The sequence below is a fragment of the Pseudophryne corroboree genome, chromosome 1 (genome assembly GCF_028390025.1).
Source record: "Pseudophryne corroboree isolate aPseCor3 chromosome 1, aPseCor3.hap2, whole genome shotgun sequence".
Taxonomy (NCBI): domain Eukaryota; kingdom Metazoa; phylum Chordata; class Amphibia; order Anura; family Myobatrachidae; genus Pseudophryne; species Pseudophryne corroboree.
The window spans coordinates 1,118,961,402-1,118,988,004 of NC_086444.1; the positions used below are offsets into that span (position 1 = coordinate 1,118,961,402).

General features: G+C 44.3%; 1 protein-coding gene across 2 annotated transcripts in view; it reads right to left on the reverse strand.

Annotated features, from left to right (window-relative positions):
• Window positions 1-280: 280 nt before the first annotated feature.
• C1QTNF7 (C1q and TNF related 7) overlaps window positions 281-26,603 on the reverse strand; it is a 196,568-nt gene continuing 170,245 nt past the window's right edge. For both annotated transcript variants that reach the window (XM_063951227.1, XM_063951238.1), the window contains 2 exons: window positions 17,673-17,918; window positions 281-1,668 (listed from right to left, as the gene is read on the reverse strand). In XM_063951227.1, coding sequence (XP_063807297.1) covers window positions 1,040-1,668; window positions 17,673-17,918 — 875 coding nt within the window. In that variant the 3' untranslated portion in view covers window positions 281-1,039. The remainder of the gene's footprint in view (window positions 1,669-17,672; window positions 17,919-26,603) is intronic.

Below are 26,603 nucleotides of genomic sequence, written 5' to 3' on the forward strand. Positions count from 1 at the left end.
AAAGCGCGGGGCCACCCATCGTTCATCATTGGTGCGTACACACTGAGCAATATGAACGAGATCGTTCATGTCGCTCATTGTAATCGGTAACTGTGTATGGCCTATAAGATAAATCTTGTTTTGCTGTATTAAACAAGTGTTACAAGCTGATTTGTGAAAACAGATTTCCTTGTGAGCCTGTTATGTAGCAGCAGGGTGAATTTCTAAAATAAAGGGTAGTAGGCCATTTTGCAAATAAATACAAAATAATATTTATTGAAAATATTATTTATAAACACCATATATCATGTTACTAATTCTGGATGACCCTGTAATTCCCCTAGACTGGAAAATCCATAGGAGCCAGGAAAACCACACTACAAAATAAATACTTTTGATGATTAACATTGGGGGGAATTGTTTTTAGTCAATGGGTAAGCTTCTTCTCTTGCTCCGTAAAATATCCCGATGGCTCCAAGGCTTGATAGACTCCTGAATTATTTATGTTATCCACCATTGCAGTATTTTTTTTAACAATTGTGTCTACTGTAATCTATTAGTCTGTATGCAAAATCCAGTAATCCCATATTAATATAAATACCAGAGATTCACCTACAATACCCAATTTATAGCACATCACACATTAATAAATGCAAATAATGTGGATTTGAAGAAAATGATTGTCTTAAATAATAAATATGTGTTTTTGTTGTTGTTACACATTAAACATCATATTTGAAGTTCAATAAAAATAATACAATATCCTTATTTGCTATCTAAGATTTCATAACAAGTGCTCAACAAATGGTTCTAGATTCACATTGCCCGTATGGTGAGTTTACAATATATTTCTTTTACTGCTGGCTAAATCTGGATCTCCAATATATTCCATGTGAAGCTCTTATCATACCTTAATGGTGTAACTGTCCAACAAGCTAGTTAAAGCCCATACATGGTACTTGAATGCATTTATGTGGCCTCCAGCTTTCTAGTACACCTCCACGGACTATTGGGTGACAGAGATTTTTCAACAAGCTCATTTCACGGATTCTGTAGTGCATCAAAATTCATCATCAGCCAAAGCATTGAGATAATCAGTATCTGCATATAAAAGAAATCCAGAAAACAAACTGTCTGCCCAACTGGGATCTGAAAAAAGACCATTTTGATCTGTGAAAAATATCTCCAGCCAGACCTCATCTTCTGGCTTTAGGTAGAGTAGGGTTGAGCCTGAAGCAACATCATGGTTTCCCGTGTTGGCATCAAAAGTCTTTATTTTGTACTCTCCATTATGTACTAGGCTGATGGCCAGGTGCTTGTTTGCAACTGTGATGTCATAGGAGAAATAATATATACCGGGAATAGCACAAATAAACTTCCCAAGGGATGGGTCGTAATGCTCACCCTCATTGAAGATAATTTTGTTGAAAAGAATGGGCAGTCTTTCTTGTGGGTAGCTGGTAGTGATCCCAACTGAAAAAGCAGATTTTAGCATTATGCTGCCACATTGGCACACCCCAGGTTCTCCCCTACCTCCCCTTATGCCCGCATCACCCTTAGGTCCAACTGGTCCATCAGGTCCAAATTCCCCTTTGTCTCCTGGTGGCCCTATCGGTCCTTTTTTGCCAGGCTCTCCTTGATCTCCTTTTTCTCCAATAGGTCCAAGTGGTCCTGTTTTTCCTCGCAATCCTTTAAATGACATTTTTACATTGTTAATTAGGTACACAGTATCATAATTATATTTAAAAAAATTACATATGCATAATTAAAGTACACGAAAGACATTAAGTCAAATACTTATAAACTTAGAAGAAAGTCTTAGCATTAGTCCAAATGCTCTAGTCTAGGGGGTATATCTAAACAAACTAGAGATGCCTAGCCAAATACAAAATAGTTCTGGCCCTTTCTGCAGAGCCGGCCTTAGCTGTAGGCAGGCTAGGCATTTGCCTAGGGCATCCAAGCATGTCTCGGGCATCCAAGCATGTCCCTGCAGTATCTTATGCTGGGAGGGACAGTCTGCAAACTAACTGTTACTTTCCAAATGTATTCAATCAGTAATTGTATACACTGCTGTTTACATTTGTCAAATAGAATGCACACTGTCCCTTAAACTTCCACCGACATGCTTGAATGCCCCTGACTTGTGAGACCTCAGACAGCAGAAGCCTAGTAACTGCAATTCCTGGACCTGTGACTATATAAGGTTATTACTGGATGGCTCCTTATGATACCACATGTGTATTTTGGAAGACTGCTTCACATAAATCTGACATCACCTATACTGCTTGTGCACATGGGGGAGAGGGACCCTGCCATCCTGTGTGTGTCCCCCTTATCCCTCTACAAACCCCAGGTGTCTGCAGGGACATAATATGGGCAGTGTTCTCCCCACACTTTATTTCCTAGTCAGTCCATGCCGTAAAATTCCCCTGCCATCCAGTACTGTAACGTGGTCAGTAAATTGCGTTGCGCTATTTCTATATAAAACATCAGTGCAGCGAGACTTTCGGACACGTCAGTATAAAATAAGGGGCATGCAGTTGCCGGGAATAAGAGACACCAGCAAACACACTGAACAGTGAGGAGAATGGACAGTTGCTACATGTTTGATACTGGTCTTTTTGTATAACCAGCAAGTGTGGCAATATCTGGACATTGCTGCTATCTGTTTACAATGAGCAAGCAAAAATAAAGGGTGAGGCTTGCAAAGGATGGCATACCCTGTGAGGTCACATCACTTGTACGGGTGCCCCTTTAAAGAGGTGGGAGCGCATGCACTCACCCACCCATTCTGCCACCCCCATCTCACAAAATACAGTCACGGATCCAGGAAACTGCATGGGTGCACACACTGACTGCAAGCACACCAGCAAGCAAAAGTAAGTTTTATAAAAAAAAGCTACTAGCATTACTAATGTGGGGAATATGTGTAAGGTGTATCACTGTTTGGTATTATGTGTATTATGGGCATTACTAATGTGGGGCATATGTGTAAGGTGTCATGATCTGTGTGGTATTATGTGTATTATGTGCATTACTGTGTGGCATTATGCAGGGTTGAACTGGCCCACATGGTTACCCCACAGTGGGTCCCACTGCCCGAGTGTTGCTGGGTCAGAAGCAGAACTAGCGGCAGGGCTAGGGGGCACCAGACAAAATTTTGCCTAGGGCATCAAATTGGCTATGGCCGGCTCTGCCTTCCTGTTATAGGGAAATTATGTAATCAGCATCTCTGTATCACTGAAATAGCCAAATAGTACAATCAGTTAATAATAATAATAATAATTACAATTATAACCTATAGTGCCCCTGGATAATAGAAATTAATAATTTTCCCTTAGTTGGTGTATCATATAAAACAATTTCTCCCAGTATTTTATAAAATATAGTGTCTTCTACAGTATATGCTGAAGTATAGTCGTATCTACAATTATTTCCTACAATCTTTTCTTGATGGGACGTAAACCAGTTGGTTTGTATAAATAAAAATATACCCATTGCAGTAACAGCAACTGCTCCCTAGGAGCTCCCTTCACAAAATGAATAAATGTCTGATATGCCTGCCCGTATAATGACCAACGCTAGAGGATGGGGGCCTGATGCTAAGTTGCAAGGTCTGTTATATAAGGGAGGGAATGTTTTACATTACAAATCTCACTTCCCCTAAACCACATTGGATTTATAGGTTTCAAAACCTATTCACATTGCCAATGATTTGCTTTTAGAACATATATACCAATCATCATCAACTTTAAAACTGCACCTGTCTAGTGGAAGCACATTTACCACCCGTAACCCAAAACAAGTTTTATCTCAAAGGGGTGTAAGTAGCTTGAGCCTGACACCTTTACTATACTCCACTTGTACAGTAGTGAATTCCCCTAACTCTGCTCTTTATGGGGGTCATTCCGAGTTGATCGTAGCTGTGCTAGTCCGCCACGCATGTCAGTGCCGCCCACCCCCCGCAGAAATGCAAAAGCGCTTTTGCATTTGAGAAGCAACTCCCAGCCAGCGCAACTCCTGCGGCTGGCCGGGAGAACCTCTTCACTGCCCGGGTCGCAGCGGCTGCGTGTGACATCACGCAGCCGCCGCGGCCTGCCCCCCCAACGCCCCCCCTTAACGCCACCGTTCAGCCCCCTCCCGCCCAGCGGCCGCCTCTGCCTGTCAATCAGGCAGAGGCGATAGCTAGGTAACGACGGACTTCGGCCGTCTGGCATGCGCAGCACTGACCCGATCACACTGCTGCAATAAACTGCAGCGTGCGATCGGGTCAGAATGACCCCCTGAATCACTTCCCTTCCTTTCAGTGATCAAATAACCTGGCAGAACTAATTGGAGCATATACAAGATACCATGGGACTGAATAGTGAGGGTGATTCACATCTCATCGCTGTGCTGCTAAATTTGTTGTGCTGCATTCAGATAGTCACCACCCAAGGGGAGTGTATATTCGCCGTGCAAGTGTGCGATCGCATGTGATTGTGTACGCCGAGCTGCAAAAAAATCCCTCAGTCAGCGGACCGCTGCAAATCGCATTTTCCACTGTGTGCAGTCTGTGCGCAGCCCAGGACTTACTCCTTCAGTGCAATGAGAACAGGCTGATCGGGGCCGGAGCTGACGTCACACACCCTCCCTGAAAATGCTCTGGAACGCCTGCGTTTTCCCTGACACTCCCAGAAAACGGTCAGTTACCACCCACAAAAGGCCTCTTTCTGTCAATCAACATGCGAATGGCTGTGCGATTGTAATTTTCTCACCAGCCTGTCGCTGTCCGGCAATGCCTGTTGTTGTTTGCCGACGTGCGTGCGCATTGCAGTGCATACGCATGCGTAGTCTATCACTGATCGCCCGCTGTGCGAAAATACACAGCAGGCGATCAGATCTGAATTACCCCCTGTGTTGTGTAGTTTGCAAACTTGTAACTATTGCTTTTAATTTTTCTATACAAAAGGTACCAGACTCAGAAAAAAGGGGCCAATACTGACAGAAAGATACAAGTTGATACAAGATTATAGCAGCTTCTACACCTGGACAACTTTTAACATGCTTATTTTAGTCATTACTTAAATAATTTCACAAATGTTTTCCTGTTTCTGAAACTATTTATAAGAATTAAAATTTAACAATGACAAAAAAAGTGGAAAACCATCAGTAAAAGTCCTACTTCCATCGATATCACATTTTATCGGCTGCTAAAAGCAGTCAAAAGTCCATATGTCTTTGGCAGTCAACTCCAGAATTATTGACACCCCTCAAGAAATAAGGCAAAAACAATCATATAAAATTAACAATACATATAATGGTGATTCAAATGTTCCTAAGAAATGTTAGTAGAAATTGCTTACGTGTACATAACAGACATAGGGGGTCATTCCGAGTTGATCGCTCGCTAGCAGTTTTTAGCAGTCGTGCAAACGCTAAGCCGCTGCCCCCTGGGAGTGTATTTTAGCTTAGCAGAAGTGCGAACGACTGGATCGCAGAGCGACTACAAAAAAAATTTGTGCAGTTTCAGATTAGCTCCAGACCTACTCCTAGCTTGCGATCCCTTCAGACTATTCAGTCCCGGATTTGACGTCACAAACACGCCCTGCGTTCTCCCAGCCATGCCTGCATTTTCAGAACACTCCATGAAAACGGTCAGTTGACACCCAGAAACGCCCACTTCATGTCAATCACTCTGCGACCAGCAGTGCGACTGAAAAGCTTCGCTAGACCTTGTGTGAAACTGCATCGGCCATTGTGAAAGTACGTTGCGCATACGCAGTGCGCCGCATACGCATGCGCAGAAGTTCCATTTTTTTGCTTCATCGCTGCGCAGCGAACATTTTAAGCTAGCGATCAACTCGGAATGACCCCCATAAGCCCAGATTTATCAAGCCTTGGAGAGTGATCAATTGCATGGTGATAAAGTACCAGCCAATCAGCTTCTAACAGCCGTGTTACAGGCTGTGTTTGTAAAATAACAGTTAGGAGCTGATTGGTTGGTACTTTATCACAGAGCAATTTATCACTCTCCAAGACTTGATAAATCTGGGCCATAATTCTTGCTAGAGAGAAGAGAGAGGTTTTATTAAGAATAGTGTATTATTTCAGAACAAATGGGGAAAAATTATTGGCACCCCCTAAAGCAGTGTTTTTCAACCACTGTACCGTGGCGCACTAGTGTGCCCTGAGCAGTCTCCAGGTGTGTCACCATAGAAGCAGAGCCAGGCCCGTCAGTGTTTTGCCGCTACTGAGGCCCTGGAACGATCAATACTGATGGGTTTAGTGGTTGCAGAGCCAGTTCTAATTTTGGGCCCGGGCAGTGTTGGGTTCTTCTGGCTTTCTGAGATGTGGCTCAGGCGTTACCTATGGAGAAGCTGCGACATGACATCATAGGACACGCAACTGCACCATGTATAACCATTATATTTGAGTATGCCTTGGCAATATTTAAATCTTGTTCAGTGTGCCGCGAGTTGTAAAAGGTTGAAAATCTCTGCCCTAAAGCATATTTTAAATAAAACAAAAGTAATTGTTGGTTTTCACCAGTGGCAGTTGCAGAGGTGGAGCTGCAGCACAGTCCAAAATTCAAATATGGGAACCACACCAACTGCCACCCCAAACACTGCCAAAGAGTGCCATCCAGGGCTCTCCTATTTGTATTTTGGACTGTGCTGCATCCCCACATCTGGAGTCGCCACTGGTTTTGGCCATTTCCCTGTTATCCCAAGGTATAACTATAAGGTAACATACATGTAAAATGCCTTTGCCATCCATCAACATTGCTACAACAAAAGCACTGACAACACCACTGAGACAGAAGGTTTTGAAATGGTTGTGCAGGAGGCTGATGAGTACAAAAAACAAAAAAGCACACACAACATTACACACATTTCCATGGGTCACCATGTCTCTGTAACCTAAGTGTAATGTCACACAACATTAATTACGTTAGCATTGTGACATTAAGAAGTGCAACCATTACATAATGCAATTATGACATAAACATATCAGTGATCATTTTTTTACCTTTTCATGTGTCGACCATTTTAATGTGTCAACCTCTCCCCTGTGTCGACCATGTTAATGTCGACCAGTAGTGGTCGACCTATTCCCTGCCAACCTAATCCATGTTGACCTATTGATCTGTAACCCCCACAGACTAGTACCCCAAGTCTGGAAAAGCTTGCATCCTCCCTCCACACCTTTAGGAAACATCAAATGTTGTTGTTCACCACTTACATGTAGTTACACTATTGTAGATGTGTATCCAGCTATGACCCTGCAGGATGGGACTCTACCTGGGGCTATGCATGATGGGAGGGAGTTTCCTGCTTGTTAGTTCCGTTCCTGATGTGAAACCAAGTAAATGTGTTATTCAGCACTCCAGAGTCCATGGGGGTGATTCAAATGTTTGAAAAGTCAGTTGGGAGTCTGCAATTTCCTATCTAATAGACAGGAAAAAACAGACACCCAACTGACTTTTCAAACATTTGAATCTCCCCCCATGAGTTTTACCTGATTTACAGTACATCTACATGGTGTTAGAAGTAGGATACCATGGCTCAAGGACTTCGCAACATTGACCCCCTTGTGTTTGATGAAGACATCGCTGACAGATGGGTGCAGTTCAGAAGAGAATGGGCCATGTACCACATTACTGGACTGTCTGACAAATCAAACAAGGTACAAGCCTACACGTTGCTTAACTTGGCAGGGCCAGGAGCAGTTATTAAAGCAGACACATTTACATATGCACAGGGTGAAGACAATGAGATAATTTGCTTGCAAAACTTGAAGAGATTTGTATGCCTGTTAAAAATGTAATAATGGACAGACACATTTAATTCGATGAATCAGAAAACTAGGGAAAATATACAATCATATCTGTCCACTCAGACTGTTAGTAAAAAAATGCAATTTTGGAGCTATAACCAATAAGCTGATCAGAGAACACATTGTATGTGGCACCCATAGTGACGCAGTCCATGCACACTTACTACGGGAAAAGGATCTGACCTTAGACTCTGCTATTCACATATGCATGCTGCACGAGCAATCAGAACAGGGCACAAAGGAGTTACGGAGGCAGAGCCGGCCCCAGGCATAGGCAAACTAGGCAAATGCCTAGGGCATTTGGCATGCCTATTGGGCACAAGCAGCTTCTGCTGATTAAAATGATATGCGGCATGCCTATATTCTGTGTGTGACTTCGTCTGTATCTGCATACGAAATGCTATGCTACAGTGTATTCCTGGAAATCACTGTAAAGTAGCTTTCCGTATGCAGATACAGCCACAGTCACACACAGAATATAGGCATGCTTGTGCGTCCTAGTCACATAGTAATGCAAATAAGACTCATTTTCGGCAAACAAAGGTGCCAGACATTAGCAGAGCTGCCAGCTGACTCACGCCAGGCATCTCTTGCTGCATGGCGTATTGCGGCAAGATGTATGAGGACACATCTGTATCCAAGCAGAGGCAGAGGTCACAGTGTTAGCGGCCGTGTGAGTACTGCATGCGGGTGGGTTGGTTGCGCAATAATGTTCAGCATATGTGTAAGGGGCATTATGTGTGTCGTGTATAAATACATCAATAATGTGCAGCATATATGTAAGGGACATTATGTGCATAAGGGCATTAATAAAGGTTGGCATAATGTGTAAGGCGCATTGTGTTTATAAGGACATTCATAATGTGTGTCATATGTGTGAGGGCATTACTGTGTGGTATTATGTGCATAAAGACATTACAAATGTGTGGCATTATGTGTATAAGGTGCTCTACTGTGTATCCGTTATGTATAGAAAGGGAACTACTATGTGGTCTAATGTGAATAAAAATGAATATACTGTGATGTAATGTGAAAAACAGGAACTACTGTGAGGAGTGTCAGGAATCAGCGTTCAGCAGCATGTCACTTACCAGCGCACTGGTGTGCAGGCCTCCGGAGGTCACGTCCCCAGTTGCGGTTGCATGAATGCACTGTCTGCAAGCGCCATGTCTAATGTCGCTGAGTACCCCTGAACCGCATCCAGTGTGTGCCCCACTGTGTGCCGGCGTCTGTCTAGCATTGGCGCCGCCATGACACCTGCATTCAGCTAATCTGGACATCCAATCCGGCGAGGTGTTTGCTTACAGAGTCCAGCATCCAATCACCGCAGAGCAAGGGGTATAAGTTCCAGTCCGTGGCTCAGTCTCATCGGCACGGACGAGTCGCATTCGGTGTACAAGTTCTCCTGGTTCCTGTGTTCCTGTCTCCAGTGGATTCCCTGTTGTCATTTCCGTCATTTCATCTCCAGCCTGCATTGTTCCAGCTTGCTACGAACTCCAGCCACAGTCTGCCACACCAACTTGCAGTAAAAGACTTTCCTCAGGTATTTTCTCATTTCTCAGCCTGTGCACCTAATTACCAGCATTCCATACTGTTCATTGCATTCAGCACTTAACAACTTGCTGCGTTAGGACTGTCTCCTGCTTGGGCCTTGCTTGGCTCAAGGAACCTGTGCTGCTACAGAGACTGTGTGCTTTTATTTATTTACCAGAGTTCTGTCTGCTTCATTTGATTTCATTATTGCCATTACCGTTTATATCAAGTTTCAAGTTCATCTTCATTCCTCATTTTGTTATCAGTGACTTTTGAATATTCATTTCATCGGACTAAGTTATTATTCATTATTCCTGTCATCAGTTATATCAATTACCATTCATACTCCATTCCTATTGTTGCTGACTTCCAAGTCCACCATCATATGTTTCCATTTCATCTGTTTGATCAGTTGCTCTGTGACCTCTGTGAGATAATAAACATCAAGCGCATATGCACAGGACTTTTCTTCAGCCTCCTTGTTTCATATATCACACCTACACTGACCCACTAGTGCCCCCTCCGGGGACAGCCAAAACTACAGACCTGACAAGGAGTAACGTATATAATGTAAAGTGATACTACTGTGTGATGTAACGTGAATAAGGGACACTATTGCATGATATGTGAATAAAGTTGCACTACTGTGTTGTGTAATTTAAATTGGGGGTACTATTTTGTGGCCATGTCCCGTCCCAGCAAAAACACGTCCCTTTTTGGGCTGTACAGCGAACGTGCACACTGTTCCTATTTAAAATATAGGGGGTAGGAGCACCAAAATGAGAACTGCTATGGGTGATGGGTGATGGTACTGGGAAAGGGGTGCAGGGTCAGAAGCGGAATTAGTGGTGTTGCTAGGGGGCACCAGCCAAAATCTTGCCTAGGGCATCATATTGGTTAGGGCCGGCTCTTTACAGGGGAATGCTGAAATATGCAGTCTGCAGTGAACACAAATGCAGCACAGGCCAAGTTATAACTGTGGGGGACGCCATGCATTTGCACGGGAGACCTGTCCTGCTTTTAGCAAACGCTGCAACCACTGCAACAAGCTCAACCACTTTGCAAAGTGTTGCAGATCCAGGCATACCATGACACACAGCGAGCCACATGTGACGCAGGGAGAAAGACAAATGCATAAAGTCAATCACGTGGGCACGGAGTCCACACCACACACCACTGAGACCATATATTGTGAAAGCATAGATCTAATTGCAAAACATGGAGAGATTTTCACTGACCTGTGTGATAAAAATAGTGGCAATACCTTGAAGATTAAAAATGACACCGGTGCCAAATGCAACATAATGTCCAGGACCCTGCTGCACCAAACTAGCCTTCAGACAACAATAGACCACACAGACACTGTAAACTGAGTGGCATATGGAGGTCAAATTATAAAACCGTAGGCACTGCCACTATCGAATATATGTGTGCACCGTTGCTTTTCCATAATTAGATAGTGATGTTAGACCACTGCTCAGACTGCCTGACAGTGTTCGTCTTGGGTTGATACATCTGGGGATGGAAGTACACGTGATACAGCAAGATACCCCACAGTTCCGTGACTTTAAGGATTTATTCACTTGTGACACCATTGGCAACCTACCCGTCGTCTACCATATGCGCATGGATGAATCTGTTATCCCTACAGTGTGTGCACCATGGCAGGTTCCAATCGCTATGAAAGACAAAGTCCTAGCTGAGCTGGAATGCATGACCACACTTGGCGTTATAACCCCCATTGAAGAAACAACCCAGTGGGTATCTGCAATGTTAGCTGCTGTAAAATAAGACGGGACTGTAAGGATCTGCATAGATCCTGTGTACCTCAATAAAACATTACTAAGATCCCGTCACCCATTGAGAACTGTAGAACAAGTCATTGCTGACATGCCGGAAGCCAAGGTCTTCGGCACATGAGATGCCAAATGTGGGTGTTGGCAAATCCCGTTGGACAAAGAATCGTCACTCCTCACTGCTTTTATCCCACCAGCTGGGAAATGTTTATTTATTTATTTATTACCAGTTATTTATATAGCGCACACATATTCCGTAGCGCTTTCCAGAGAATATTTGGCCATTCACATCAGTCCCTGCCCCAGTGGAGCTTACAATCTATATCACATGTACACGCACACACTTTCACGCTAGGGTTAATTTTTGTTGGGATCCAATTAACCTACCAGTATATTTTTGGATTCCTTCTAACGCATGCAATACGGCCTGACTACTGGCAGTGAGGTATTTCAAAGGTGTATGGAACAATTGTTTACAGGTTACCCCTGTGAGATTATAGTCGACGATATCCTCATCATCGATATCCGCCAGGTATTGGAAAGAATGCGAGCAATCAACTTAAAGCTCAACCTAGATAAGTGCAGGTTCAGAGTGGCTGAAGTTCCATATGTGGGTCACCTCCTCACAGACCAAGGTGTTAAACCCAACCCTGACAAAATGGCAGCCATCCAGCACATGCCCCTGCCGGTGGACAAACTCAGATTACAACGTTTCTTAGGGATGACTAATTACCTGTCCAAATTCATCCCCAATTATAGTGAGATCACTGCACCCCTGCGACAACTTCTACACCAAGATACAGAGTGATGTTGGTTGGAACCATGCTGCGGTGTCGAGTTTGAAGAGCATGCTCACCAGCCCGCCTGTACTGCAGTACTTCAATGTACTTTTGCCCAGTGGTAATCTCAGCTCACAGCACGGATTGGGTGCTGTCTGCCTCCAAAAGAATAGACCAATTGCTTTTCATTCCAGGGCACTGACGGAAACAAAATCTCGTTATGCGCAGATCGAAAAAGAGCTGCTAGTGTTGGTTTTTGCTTGCCACAAATTCCATGACTTCACCTACGGCTGGCCAGTCGCTGTCAAAACTGACCACCAACCACTCATAACACATCATGAGATAGCCTCTACACAATGCATCTGCCCGTATCCAGAGGATAATGCTCAAATTACAGAGGTACCACCTAGACATCATCTATAAGCGTGGCAAAGAAATACTCGTGGCTGATGCCCTCTCCAGAGCATTTCTCCCCCATTTTGAACCTCTACAGGTTGACGATGACTATGATGTGATGTCTGTGCAAATCATGTTCTCTACCCGCCTGGAGGAGCTGTAAAGAGATTTTCTGGTGGATGATTTGTGTCCTGAAAGGCTGGCCTCAGTCCTCCAAGGAACTTCCCCAAGACTTACGCCTGTTCTTTGCCATGCAAGATGAGTTATCTCTGTCAAATTGGATCATCTTGAGAGGTCAGAGATTTGTTATACCCTACACCTTATAAAAGTACTACACCAAGCAATTGCACCAAGGACACCTCGGCCTGGAGGCCACCAAGCGCAAGGCCAGGGAACTGCTCCATTGGTTCACCATGTTCAATAACCTTGAGAGGGAGGTCTCTGTTTGTGGCCCACATGTGGCTCTTCATGTACACCAACCACACGAGCCTCTGCGTCCACATGACATCCCAGATCTTCCATGGTCCTTCACTGCAGCTAATGTTTTTGTATGGAGGGGTAAGGAGTACCTGGTTTTTGTAGACTTACTGAGGGTGATTTGAGATTGATCATTTGACCACTCTTACAAGCACCACTATTAGTACCAAGTTCAAAGGACACTTTGCTAAACATGGAATACCTCATAAACTTATCACAGACAATGCCACACAGTTCACGAGCAATGAGTTTAAGATGTTTGCTCGCACTTGGGATTTCACACACATCACCAGCAGTCCACTATATCCACAATCCAATGGGCTTGCAGAGAGAGTTGTCCGCTCAGCCAAACATCTATTGGAGAAATGCACATGAGACCAGACTGACATCTTTTTAGCGCTCTTAAACCTACGCAATACACCACAGGACGGAATACCATCCCCTGCCCAACGGTTATTATCACATCGCACCAGAACCTAAGTTCCAATTACTAAACATCAATTACAGCCTCAATTACAGACGCAAGTGCACATGGCACTTGCCAATAAGCACATGTCTAATAAAAGAAATTATGACCGTACAGCGCTTGCCAACCCTCAGCTGCTTTCAGAACAAACTGTTAGAATACAGAACACTTTAGGATATGACAAGCCTGCCACCGTCTTAAAGGAAGCCAGTCGGCCAAACAGTTGTGTTGTTCAGGCAGATGGAACTGTGTATGAGCATAATCGTCGCCATCTGTTGAGTCTACCTGAGGAGACTATTATTACTTACTGCGCCCAGTGTAACCCAGTTCAAGGAGCTGGAAATGTTTTGCATGAAGGAGTGGTCCACAATTCCTCAAAAGGGGTTCTCCAACCTAGTAAAGCATTACAGAAGTAGCTCAGTGCTGTTATTTGAACCACTAATATTAATAATGGGGTGCCAATATTTTTGGAAACTGTATTTTCCAAACATTGGGGGTCATTCAGATATGATCGCTGGGCTGTATGTTTTGCTGTCCTGCATTCAGATAGTCACCGCCTACAGGGGGAGTGTATTTTTGCCTTGCAAGTGTGCGATAGCATGTGTAGCTGAGCTGCCAAAAATCAGTTTGTGCAGTCTCTGTGCAGCCCAGGACTTACTCTTCCAGTGCAATTGAATCCTGATGATCGGGGCTGGAGCTGACATCCGACACCCTCCCTGAAAACGCTTGAGCCCGCCTGCTTTGTTCCGGACACTCCCTAAAAAACGGTCAGTTGCCACCCACAAACGACCTCTTCCTGTCAATCACCATGCATACGCCAGTGCAAATGGATCCTTCGCACCTTCCTGTCGCTGACCGCTGATGCCCCCTGCAGCTGTCCGATGCGCCTGCGCATTGCAGTGCATACGCATGTGCAGTTCTGATCTGATCGCCCACTGTGCGAAAACACACAGCAGGGATGAGATCTGAATGACCCCCAGTGTTACAAAGGAAAGCCTTTTTTTAGTTCCAAGACACAATGGGAAAATAAAACCAGTGCAGCTTACAACTCTGTTTAAACCTAGAAATATCACGAATTCATACCTCCCAACATCGTCCATGGGGAAATAGGGACACTTCAGTGCTCTGAAGGCATGCGACCATGAAAAGGGGTGTGGTCTCGGGAAAAGGGGACATGGCTTTGCGGGAATGCCCGTGATTGCGAGACATGCCTCCGTTTTTGTCATGATGGGGTGAAGTAAGCAGCTTTCTGTGAGCTGCTGGCCATGCCGCCAGCCTCTCTGCCTCCAGTGAATAGATGCTGTGCGCACAGCGTCTAGTCACCGTTTCAGAGCAGCTTAATATGTGCCAGGAGCCTCCCAACTGCCCCCCATAGCGGGCCACTGCGGGCTGTGGGTGGGACTGCGGCCATAGGCGTGCGCACGGTGGTGCCTGGTGCGCACAGGCACCCCCTAATGTCCAGTACCCCACGCACACACGCGCACGCCTGTTACTGCTGCCGCCAATTCCCTTCTCAGTCTGACTTGAAGGGAGGAGAGCGCAGCGCGCATCTCTTCTGCCCCTCACTGTGTTTCCCCGTCTCCGGCAGATATTTACAATGTCTCTCAGCTGTCAGCCAATCAGAGCTCACGGACCAGCTCTTGATTGGCTGCCGCACCATGAGCTTTGATTGGCACACAAGTCGGCACCATATTTCAAATGGCCGCCGGAGACAGCCAGGGACTCAGTGAAGTGAGGCACATGAGAGACGCGCGCTGCTCCTCCCTTCAGCGGCAGAGACGGAAATCGGTGGCACTGGCTACAGAGGAGGGTGAGCACAAATGGGGGCATATGTATCTTGCACCACTGGGCTCATTTATGTAACTGGCACCACTGGGGGTATATGTATCTGGCACCACTGGGGGCATTTATGTTTCTGGCACCACTGGGGGCATTTATGTATCTGGCACCGCTGGGGGCATATGTATCTGGCACTGCTGGGGGCATACGTATCTGGCACTGCTGGGGACATTTGTGTATCTGGCACCTCTGGGGTCATATGTGTATCTGGCACTGCTGGGGGCAAGTGTGTATCTGGCACCGCTGGGGGCAAGTGTGTATCTGGCACCGCTGGGGGCAAGTGTGTATCTGGCACCACTGGGGGCAAGTCTGTATCTGGCACCACTGGGGATATATGTATCTAGCACCACTAGGGGCATTTATGTATCTGGCACCACTGGGGGTATATGTATCTGGCACCACTGGGGGCATATGTATCTGGCACCACTGGGGGCATTTATGTATCTGGCACCGCTGGGTGTATACGTATCTGGCACCGTTGGGGGCATTTGTGTATCTGGCACCTCTGGGGGCATGTGTGTATCTGGCACCGCTGGGGGCAAGTGTGTATCTGGCACCGCTGGGGGCAAGTGTGTATCTGGCACCACTGGGGGTATTGAGTAAGGTGCACCGCCGCGGGCATATGTGTATATTGCTTTGAGTGCCAATAGGCGGTACTAGACACGCCCAGTAGGTGGTGCCAAACACACCCCTCCGATGGTGCACCCCCTAATAAAATGTTCTGCGCACGTCTATGACTGTGGCACAGTCCCAAAAAACGGGACTGTCTTGCGATATCGCGACAATTGGGAGGTATGCTTATTCATGCGTGGTTTATTTAATATATTGATTTTAGTTCATTTCCATGAAGGGCGCCAATAATTCTGGAGTTAACTGTACAAATAGAAAAACAACATAACTGTAAGACAAAATAGAGCAACATAAATGTTGGTGTTTCGTAGCTCAATTTTCATGATTTGCATTATAGTATTGCAAACTGTCATGTAGAAACTTATGTCTCTTTGTACATACCTCTCATCATTGAAGAATACTAAATCAGGACTCCTGCGCACGTGCAATCCTGAAAAAGGGGTGTGGCCTCTGATGAAGGGGGGTGGCTTTGCAGAAACGCCTCCCGTATCGTCACTGTGGGGGCATGCCCAATGCTCTGTGACAGAGCCGGCCATAGGCATAGGCAAACTAGGCAATTGCCTAGGGCATTTGATATGCCTAGGGGTATCAGCAGCTTCTGCTGATTAAAATGATATGCGGCATGCCTATATTCTGTGTGTAGCAATTCATATGCAGATACAGCCACATATATAGGTATGCTGCATATCATTTTAATCAACAGAAGCTGCTTGTGCATTCTAGCCATATAGCATTGCAAATAAGATGCATTTTCATAAAAAAGGTGCCCGACGTTAGCATTGAGGTAATATTTATGAGGACACCTCTGTATCCAAGTAGAGGCAGAGGTCACAGTGTTAGTGGTAGTGTGAGTGCTGTATGCATGTGAGTGGGTTGGTTGTGCAGTAGTGTTCAGCATATGTGTAAGGGGCACTATGTGTGTCATGTGTATAAGGGCATTAATAATGTGCGGCATATGTGTAACAGGGTACTACTGTACGTGTGTCATTATGTGTATAGGGGTACTAATAATGTGCAGCAAATGTGTAGGGGGCACTATGTGTGTCATTATGTGTATAAGGGCATTAAAAATGTGCGGCATATGTGTAAGGGACATTATGTGTAAAAGGGCATTAATAAAGGTTGTCATAATGTGTAAGGCGCATTATGTTTATAAGGACATTAATAAGGTGTCTCATATGTCTAAGGGGCATTACTGTGTGGAATTATGTGTATAAATGCATTACTAATGTGTGGCATTATGTGTATAAGGTGCTCTACTATGTGGCATTGCATATAGAAAGGGCACAACTGTGTTGTCTAATGTGAATAAAGAGCAATAGAGTGTGGTGTAATGTGAATAAGGAGCAATTCAGTGTGATGTAATGTGAATAAGGGGCTCTACTGTGAGGAGTAATGTTTATAAGGTAAAGTAATACTACTGTGGGATGTAATATGAATTATGGACACTATCGCATGATCATATGTGAATAAAGTTGCAGTACTGTGTGGCGTAATTGGAATTAGGGTTATTGTGTGGTCATGCCCCTTGCCAGCAAAAACACACCCTTTTTTGGGCTGTGCGCCAAATGTGCAAACTGTTCCTGTTTAAAATATAGGGGGTACAAGGTCAGAGGCGGAACCAGCGGTGGTGCTAGGGGGCACCAGCCAAAATCTTGCCTAGGGCATCATATTGGTTAGGGCCGGCTCTGCTCTGTGAGCTGCAAGCAGGCCCCCGGTCCCTCTGTCTCTCATGAATAGAGGCAACAATCAGGACAGTTGGGAGGTTTGGTTTGTATTTGTTGTTTATGTCAATAACGGCATTATGATTAGTACAATAAAGGGTTAACAGATATATGGGTCAATGGATAACAAAATATAAATTGTAGTTATTAAACATTTTACTAAATTCTCTAATGACAATGTTTTTAAGACAATACATTGCTGCAAGAAGCAGATAGATAGATGTATGTGCATTACCTGCAGTGCCCTTCTCACCCTTTTCTCCTTTCCTACCATCTCTCCCATCTCTTCCCGGTAGACCAATCCTTCCGTGAGGTCCAACTAATCCACTTGTACCAGGGGATCCTGGCAGCCCTGGCAGTCCTGGTACGCTACAGACATACCTTACGTTCTGCTGTTCTCCTTTCGCTTTATTGTTCAATGGTTGTCCACTGGCACAGAGAGCAAAGCTTGTAATGTATAGCAAAATAAACATCATATGCCCTGCAGGGGAAAGAGAACATCATTACCATTTTATTATGCACAAAAATGAATGCAATTCATTTCTATTAAAGGCATGTACAAGAATCCAGGAATTCTACTGTACATAAAATCCTTTTACACACAGGGGGTCATTCTGAGTGTTCGCTGCGTAGCGATCAGTGAAAAAAATGGCTAATCTGTGCACACGCATCGTACGGGTACGAAGTCCATTGTGGTTTTGCACTGGTTCTAGCGACGATTCCAATCGCACAGCCGATCGCAAGGAGATTGACAGGAAGAGGGAGTTTATGGGTGTCAACTGACCGTTTTCTGGGAGTGTTTGGAAAAACGCAGGCGTTGGCGGGCGTTTGCTGGGCGGGTATCTGACGTCATTACCGTGTCACTTGTCGCAGCAATCATCGCACAGGATAAGTAACTACAGGGCTGATCTTCTTTTGCACAACATGTGTTTGCAGGCGCTCTGCTGCACAGGCATTCGCACTCCTGCAAAGCGAAAGTACACTCCCCAGTGGGCGGTGACTATGCGTTTACACGGCTGCTAAAACCTGCTAGCGAGCGATCAACTCGGAATGACCCCCATAGTGCTGTAGTAAAAGTAGTAGTATAATTAGTAGTATAATTATAATACAGTATGTATAGTAATCGGGTATGGGACTCAGGATGGACAGTGTCTAGGTCAACACCCATTATGTCGACACCTATTGGTCTACAGTGGCTAGGTCGACACTAGAAATAGGTCGACACGGCCATTAGGTCGACTTGAACAAGGACGACATGAAAAAAGGTTGACATGAGTTTTTCATGGGTTTTTTTGTGTCTTTTTCTTTGTAAAGTGACCAGAAACCCCAATTAGTGCACCGTGTCACCTCGCAGGTGCCTCGTTCCGCTACTGCTGCGCTCGGCACAGGTTACCGTTCCCAAATGTAGTCCACATGGATCGCAAAGTATGAAAAAGTTAAAAAAATTAATAAAAAAAAAACCTCATGTAGACCTTTTTTGCATGTCGACCTTGTTCGTGTTGACATAATGGCCACGTCGACCTATTTATAATGTCGAATTATTCACTGTCGACCAATGGGTGTCAACTTAATGGGTGTCGACCTAAGTGGTGTTGGCACAGAGTCCGGATGCCATAGTGATCACACCGAGCATGTAAGGAAAGCACCTTCATAGGATTTACTTGTATTAGGTGTAAGGACTTGTTTATCAGGGACACGCAGTCAGTGTAGGCAAAGCCTCCCCTGTCATACTCTTTGTCAAACTGCTGACATTTTAAATAGAAACGATTATAATAATACAAAAAAGGATATTTATAACATAAACATCTTTGTTTATTGTGATCCTTTTTATAGCTAACACTCAGCCGCTTTTTGGAGATTTCGGGAGATGAGAGATGAGGCAGCAATAGCTCTGCCTCAGTGCTACAGTCAGACACTACTTGCAGAGCTGGGGGCTGTTTTGTTCATATGTTTGTAAATCCAGTCATAAGGATACAGAGACGTGAGTTCACTGCTGTGCTGTTTATTCCATCACACTGGACATCCCACTTCCCAGCATCCCCCTGGTCCTAGGGACCATCACTGAAGATTCAGGCTTACACAGATTAGTAAGGGAGTGTCTACAAATATTAAGCATTCTAATACACTAACATCACATCCTCTTTTCTTTAAAGATAAGCCCTATACGCTTCAATGCAACAATTAACAACGTCATATTAAGAACATCATCTAACACGTTTCAATGAGTGTCTCAGGTCTGCGTATTTCCCTTTTGGGTCTTTCATACACAGTCTGTGTTTCATCGACCATGTTGGACCTTTCTAGAATCGTGGTTTGTTCACCATTAAGAGGATCATCATACATGTCAGATGAAGGGTATTCTTCAGTCATGTTGTCTTCATTATGGTTAGGTTGAGATCTTAAATCCACCCGATTTCTTCTTACTTCCGTTCCACGCTCTGTACGTATAGTATAAGATCTTGGTGCTACTTGTGCTTGCAGAATACCTATCTGCACCCATATACCTTTCTCGTGATCTCTGAGATGGACTTGGTCACCCGATTTTAGATCAGATAAGCTTTTTGCTCGCCTGTCATGGAACAGTGTCTGTTTCGCCTGTTGACGTTCCTTACTCAGTCTGACCAATGCTGAGTTATGTGTATTAAGCAGTTCATCATGTATCGGGAGATTTGCTCTAATCCTCCTTCCCATCAGCATTTGTGCAGGAGAAAGTCCATTCTGTAAAGGAGTACTGCGGTAGATTAAAAGACTTTTGTAGAAATCTTCTTTACCTTCTTGAGCTTTTTTCATGAGACTCTTTACAGTTTTTACTGAACTTTCCACCAACCCATTTGAGCGTGGATAGTAGGGACTTGACGTAGTATGGACAAATTCCCACTCATCAGCAAATTGTCTAAATTCAGCACTGGAAAACTGAGGATCATTGTCAGTGAACACTTCCATAGGAACACCATGCCTTGCAAAGATTGACTTCATGCAAATGATTACGGCTATACTAGTAGTTGTATGTAGTGTCTTCACCTCAGGGTAGTTAGAGTAATAATCAGTCACGACAATGTACATTTTCCCATTACAATCAAACAAATCTGCGCCAACTTTCTGGTACAGTCTCTCTGGCACTGCGTGAGGACTCAGTGGCTCGACTTGTTGTTTCGGTCTATACGTAACATAATTCACATGTAGCTGTAGTCTGTGCTATGTCTTGGTTCATTCTTGGCCAATACATAACTTCACGCGCTCTCCACTTACATTTTTCTTCTCCTAAGTGGCCTTCATGTATCTTGCACAGCATAGTTTTTCTTAGTCGTGCAGGTATTACAAACCTATTGCCTTTGTAAATAATACCATCGACAACTGTAAGGTCACTGCGGTACATCCAATAATCAGGGATAGACAGCGGGCACGCATGTTTTTCTGCTGGCCAACCTTTCAGAATGATATCTTTCAACACTTTCATTGTGTCATCTGTCTCAGTTTCTTTCCTAATCTGTTCTTGTCTTGCAAGAGACACTGGTAGAGAAGCTACGATCAAATTAACATAGGCTTCTATCTCTTCATCCATCAGACTTTTGGAACCTTCACTTTTGTCGACAGCACGAGAAAGTGTATCAGCAATGTACATGTATTTGCCGGGACAGTACAGCAAGTGTACATCATATTTCTGTAGTCTGATAAGCATTCGTTGAATTCTCATGGGACAGTCATGTATTGATTTAGTCATGATAGCTACCAATGGCTTGTGGTCAGTTTCCACTGTAAATGTTTGACCATACACAAACTGATGAAATCGCTCACATGCATATGTGATCGCTAGAAGTTCTTTTTCTATCTGAGCATACCTTGTTTCAGCACTTGTCAGTGCTCTTGATGCATAGATTACTGGTTGCCATGTATCCTCATGTTCTTGTAACAGCACTGAGCCTAGGTCAAATTGCGAAGCATCTGCTGAAATTCTTATTCTTTTCGCAGGATCAAAGAATTTTAGCACTGGTTGCTCTGTAATGATCTGTTTCAAGTTTTGCCAACTTTCTTCTTGTTCATGTGACCACATCCACTCGTTATCTTTGTCCAACAACCATCTAAGAGTGGCTGTTCATTCAGAGAGTTGAGAAATAAAATTCCTAAGTAAGTAACCATTCCTAGGAATCTTCTGACATCGTCTTTGTTGTTAGGACGTTCCATGTTCACTATGGCTGATATTTTCCTTGGGTCTGGTTTTACACCTTGATCCGAGACCACGTCGCCCATAAAGGTAAGTGTATTCATGCCAAATTCACATTTGTCCTTGTTTAGCTTTAGATTCACTTTCTCGACAAGTTCCATTACTTGTCTCAATCTAGAATCATGTTCTTCCTTTGTAGATCCCCAGACAATAATGTCATCCATCATTGTTTCAACACCTGGAATATGTTCAAAAATCATGTGTATCTTTTTGTGATATACTTTTGGAGCAGACAATATTCCATATGGTAGTCGAAGAAATCTGTATCGACCTTCTGGTGTATTAAATGTACAAAGCTTTGAGCTGGCCTCATCTAGCTTCATTTGCCAGAATCCTGAAGATGCGCCCAATTTACTGAACCATTTTGCTCCTGCAAATTGCGACATGATTTCATCTCTGGTTGGTAGTTTGAAATGTTCTCGTTTAATAGCTTTGTTTAAATCTCTGGGGTCTAGACATATTCGGAGTTGTCCATTTTTCTTTTCAACAATTACTAAGGAGCTTACCCATTCAGTCGGCTCATCAACTTTCTGTATCACACCCAAGGCTTCCATGCGATTTAACTCTTGTTTCAGTTTTTCTCTCAGCGCAAACGGCACTTTTCTACAGGGGTGTGTCACTGAAGAAACTTGTGTGTCTATATTTATTTTATGCTCTCCAGGCAAACAACCTAGACCTTCAAACAAGTCTCTGTATTCTGTAAACATCGATTTGCAGTCATCTTCTACTTGTGATGTCACCATAAAAACTTTCTTTAGCAAGCTTAGTTTCTCACAGGAACTTAATCCTAGAATCGGTTGCACATTTTTATCCACAATCAGTACAGATGTTTTAAACTGTTGTCCCTTATATTTCAGTGTCACTAAGCATGTACCACAGGAATTTCCTCCTCAGTGTACCCTGTAACTTTCACTTTGGCTGGATGAATTTTAGGTTTTACTCTAAAAGTCTTATAGTCATGAAACGATATTAAATTCACCAGCGCGCCAGTATCAAGCTTAAAGGGAATGACAATCTCATTCACAGTTAAAGGGACAATCCATTCTTTCTTATCTGCACTGCAAAGTTCAATGCAATCCATAAAGAATTCCTCTGTTTGTTTAACAGCATGCACATTGGTTGTTTCCCTTTTCATTTTACAGCATTTGGCAAAGTGATTAAGTCTACCACATTTCATGCAGGTTTTACCATAAGCAGGGCACATTTTAGGTTTGTGAGCATTTCCACATCTACTACACATTTCCTTATTAGAATGTAGCTTAGACTGCTTAATTCTTGAGAATGGAGGTTTGCTTGGCTCTGTGTTCTGCACTACATGGACAGCAGCATCAACTTCCTTGTGTTACTTTTTGGCTTGAAATCTAGTTAGTTCTGTAGATCTGCACATAGTCACTGCCTTATCTAGTGTTAGGTCTTGCTCTCTCAGCAATCTCTCTCTGAGTCCATTATCAGGTATTCCACAGACAATATGATCTCTAATCAGTGAGTCCTTGAAATCACCAAACTCACAGGTTATACTGAGTGATTGCAGCTCTGTAACATACTGATCAAATCCATCTACAGACTTCTGATCACATGTGAAAAACTTATATCTTTCATATGTCACATTTTTCCTTGGCACAAAGTAATCTTCAAACTTTTGCATTATAGAAGATAGCACCATATTCTGCCCCTCATCAAACTGAAAACTATTATAAATGTCCAGCACATCCTCTCCTATCACATGGAGTAAAATGGATGCCTTCGTTTTGTCAGCCTCTGTATCAGCTCCACATGCAGCAAGATATATAGTAAACCTTTGCTTAAATCTTTTCCAGTTTTCAGACAAGTTACCAGACATCAGCATGCCGGTTGGAGGAGCTAGTTTATCCATGGTTACTCACTGTTTGAAGAGAGGAGCACACGGCAGGCTTTGCAGACACTGACTATCACAGCCTTACAGACTTCTGCAAGATTCTTTCACACTCTGAGAGCACTAGCAGTCCAAGTTAAAATTCTTCTGACACCATGTTTTCTTCATATGTTTGTAAATCCAGTCATAAGGATACAGAGACATGTGAGTTCACTGCTGTGCTGTTTATTCCATCACACACTGGACCACCCACTTCCCAGCATCCCCCTGCTCCTAGGGACCATCACTGAAGATTCAGGCTTACACATGTTAGTAAGGGAGTGTCTACAAATATTAAGCATTCTAATACACTAACATCACAGGGGCGTGGGCCACACCACAGGCAGTAACGCTGAACAGAAAGGGAGCTAATAGAGGCATGCCTCTGAGTGTGGGGGTGGGCCTTGTGTGCTGATGGACACTTGGATTTGCCATGTGACTGGGAAGTGCACTGTAGTTGGAGCTTAGCAGCAGCAAGAGAAGACACAAGGATGCAGTTAGGAGACTCAATGGACACTACTGTAGCTTAGTGTAGTGAGGGGAGAGTTACAGTGAGTAGGGGGTGAGACAGGCTCCCAACATTCAGACCCATCCCCATGTGTGCCTCCCCAGCCATTCACCTCTCTGCACGTTACTGTTGTTTTTAAATGGGCAAAATGCAGTCAATCCACCCGGAATAGCTGTTTTTGGTGGGCTGCCACATTTTAGAGTATCTTGGCCATTTGAAGTGGTCTATGTGCAAATCACCAGAGGACTCTGGAGAACAACAAAAGTGTGACTTTACTAACTGCAATTCATGCTTAACAATGGCTGCAGAAGCACTTTCTGTATAACAAACACTTTCTGTATAACAAGGGGATGATGCAACTTCTGCCATCCACATACAGCATACATCTATAGCCACAGTATAACTCAGACTTGCCTACTCTCTCAGAATGGCCCAGAGGCTCCCAGCCACCTGGAAAAGTGGGTGAGTCTCCTGCATCCAGCAAATCCCCTCCCCCCTCCCCAATTGCCCCTCCCACTCGCACCCCCTGCTCACTATGGGAAAGTGCACGGAGTAATGATGCAATTGATGCTAGATTGTGTCATCATAGCCCCAACCCCTGCTTTACAATGATGGCAAGTGGGGGGCGGGGCCATGATGACGTGATTGCATATCCACGCCCCCAGACAGTCCCCTATTGTGGAACCATGCCCCCCTCCCATTTTGTGACCTGGCTGCCATAAAGTAGGTAAGTATGCTATAACTGCAGACCAGTCTTAGCTCTCACAAAAGCATACCCTGTGGCATTATGTGGGACATGATGGGCTCTTTGTGGTTTTTGGGCCCCAAGGTCTGACATAGCCCCAAACAATGCGACAATATGGAATGCTGCTTGGCCATATAATCACATAAAAATCATAAATAACACAAATAGCAAAATCAAAGAAATGAGAAAACAGGGTGGCAGTGGGGATCATAATTTTACCAGGTTATTTATAACACTCGGGACAATATAAATGGGACTCAGAGGTCAGTTTATATACAGAATACATTTCAAGTGTAATTCTAATTTAAAAATACCATTTACAGGTAGCTATTATACTGTGATTAGGACTGAAACAGTTTAGAAAGCCATAGTTTCTATTAATTCAAGGACCCAATACGATCTATCACTTTGGTGATTTCTCATAGACATAAAATACATACAGTATATCTTTCATATTAACTTGATGAATAGTATTGCTAATTACTCCAGAAACACTCAGTGGGCGGGATGTACTAATAGACATCGCCGCCTATCGTTATGATGCTAATCGCATACAGTATATATGTACTAACATATGCGATTAGCATTGCGAAGGACAGCTCTTCCGATAAAAGCTGTCCTTCGCGATCCCCTCTGCGGCACTGACCCGGCGGCTGGGGCTTTGTACTTTAGAAAAATGCTGTAAACAGGGGTTTACCGCATTTTCCGCGTAGTACATCCCGCCCATTACATGAGTGGTTTTTCTGGGTCTTGTAAGAGTAAGCCCAGCTGTAATGTACAGATGAGAGATCTCAGTCCTATCCAGACCAAGATGCAGTACTGGCATGTATTTTCCTTGAAACAGAGAGTCGGCTGCCCTTCATAGACTAAGGAAATCATTGCAACAGGAGTAGGAAGAACAAATAATTCGGATCTCTGCGCACTGAGTGGTAAATGTTCGGGCTAGCTGCTGCACCTAGGTGACTAGCCTACAGACAATAATTGATGATTAAAGGTGCTGCGCTCGGCCCTATCTGCTGTCTGCAAATGTCTCGTGTGAAAGTGGAAATGAGATGCGGTATAATGCAATGTAAAAAACCTATCACAATAAGTATATTTCAAAACTTTACTGGTAAAATAGACAAAAGATATCAATAAGCTGATACTGCCACAAAAATCCGTGATATGAGTGGGATATCGAACAGTCAATTGGTGTTTTATAACAATATATTGAGATAATGAAAATGTCCTGCAATGCGTAGTATCTAACTCCTGGTCGATACTGTTGTTAGGAACAATGCCTGACCCTAACTGTGGTGGAGTCCGGGTGGTCAATGACAGTTGAGACTAGCTGGGAACAGTTGTAAGTGTCCATCGGACGGCGGCGTCCCGCTCGTCCGAGTTGCTAAGTGGTATACCTTGTGAAAGCTGTTCTTCACGGTGTCTGGGGGCACTACCTGAATAAGTGTTGGGAGCAGTACCCTCCCGACTGGTTAACCCTTTTGCAGCTCTGATACCTGCGGGGCGCCGGCGCATCAACGCTACCCCGGATATCGTTTGCTGCAAGCGTGGGACCTGTCTCGGCAGGGGGTGTCAACCGGCAGTGGCTAATGAGACTGCTCGCCGTACACTCCCGCCGTACGGAGATTGTACTGGGAGCAGTTCCTCTGGACCGGTCAAACTTCTCCTGGCTCTGATCTCCAGCAGGGCGTCGGTGTACGGACGCTCCCTGGATGTCAGTCAGCCATGAGCGTAAGAGCCGTCTATGCGAGGGATGTTGAACAGCCGCGGCTCCACAAACTGCTCACTGCACCCCCCCGC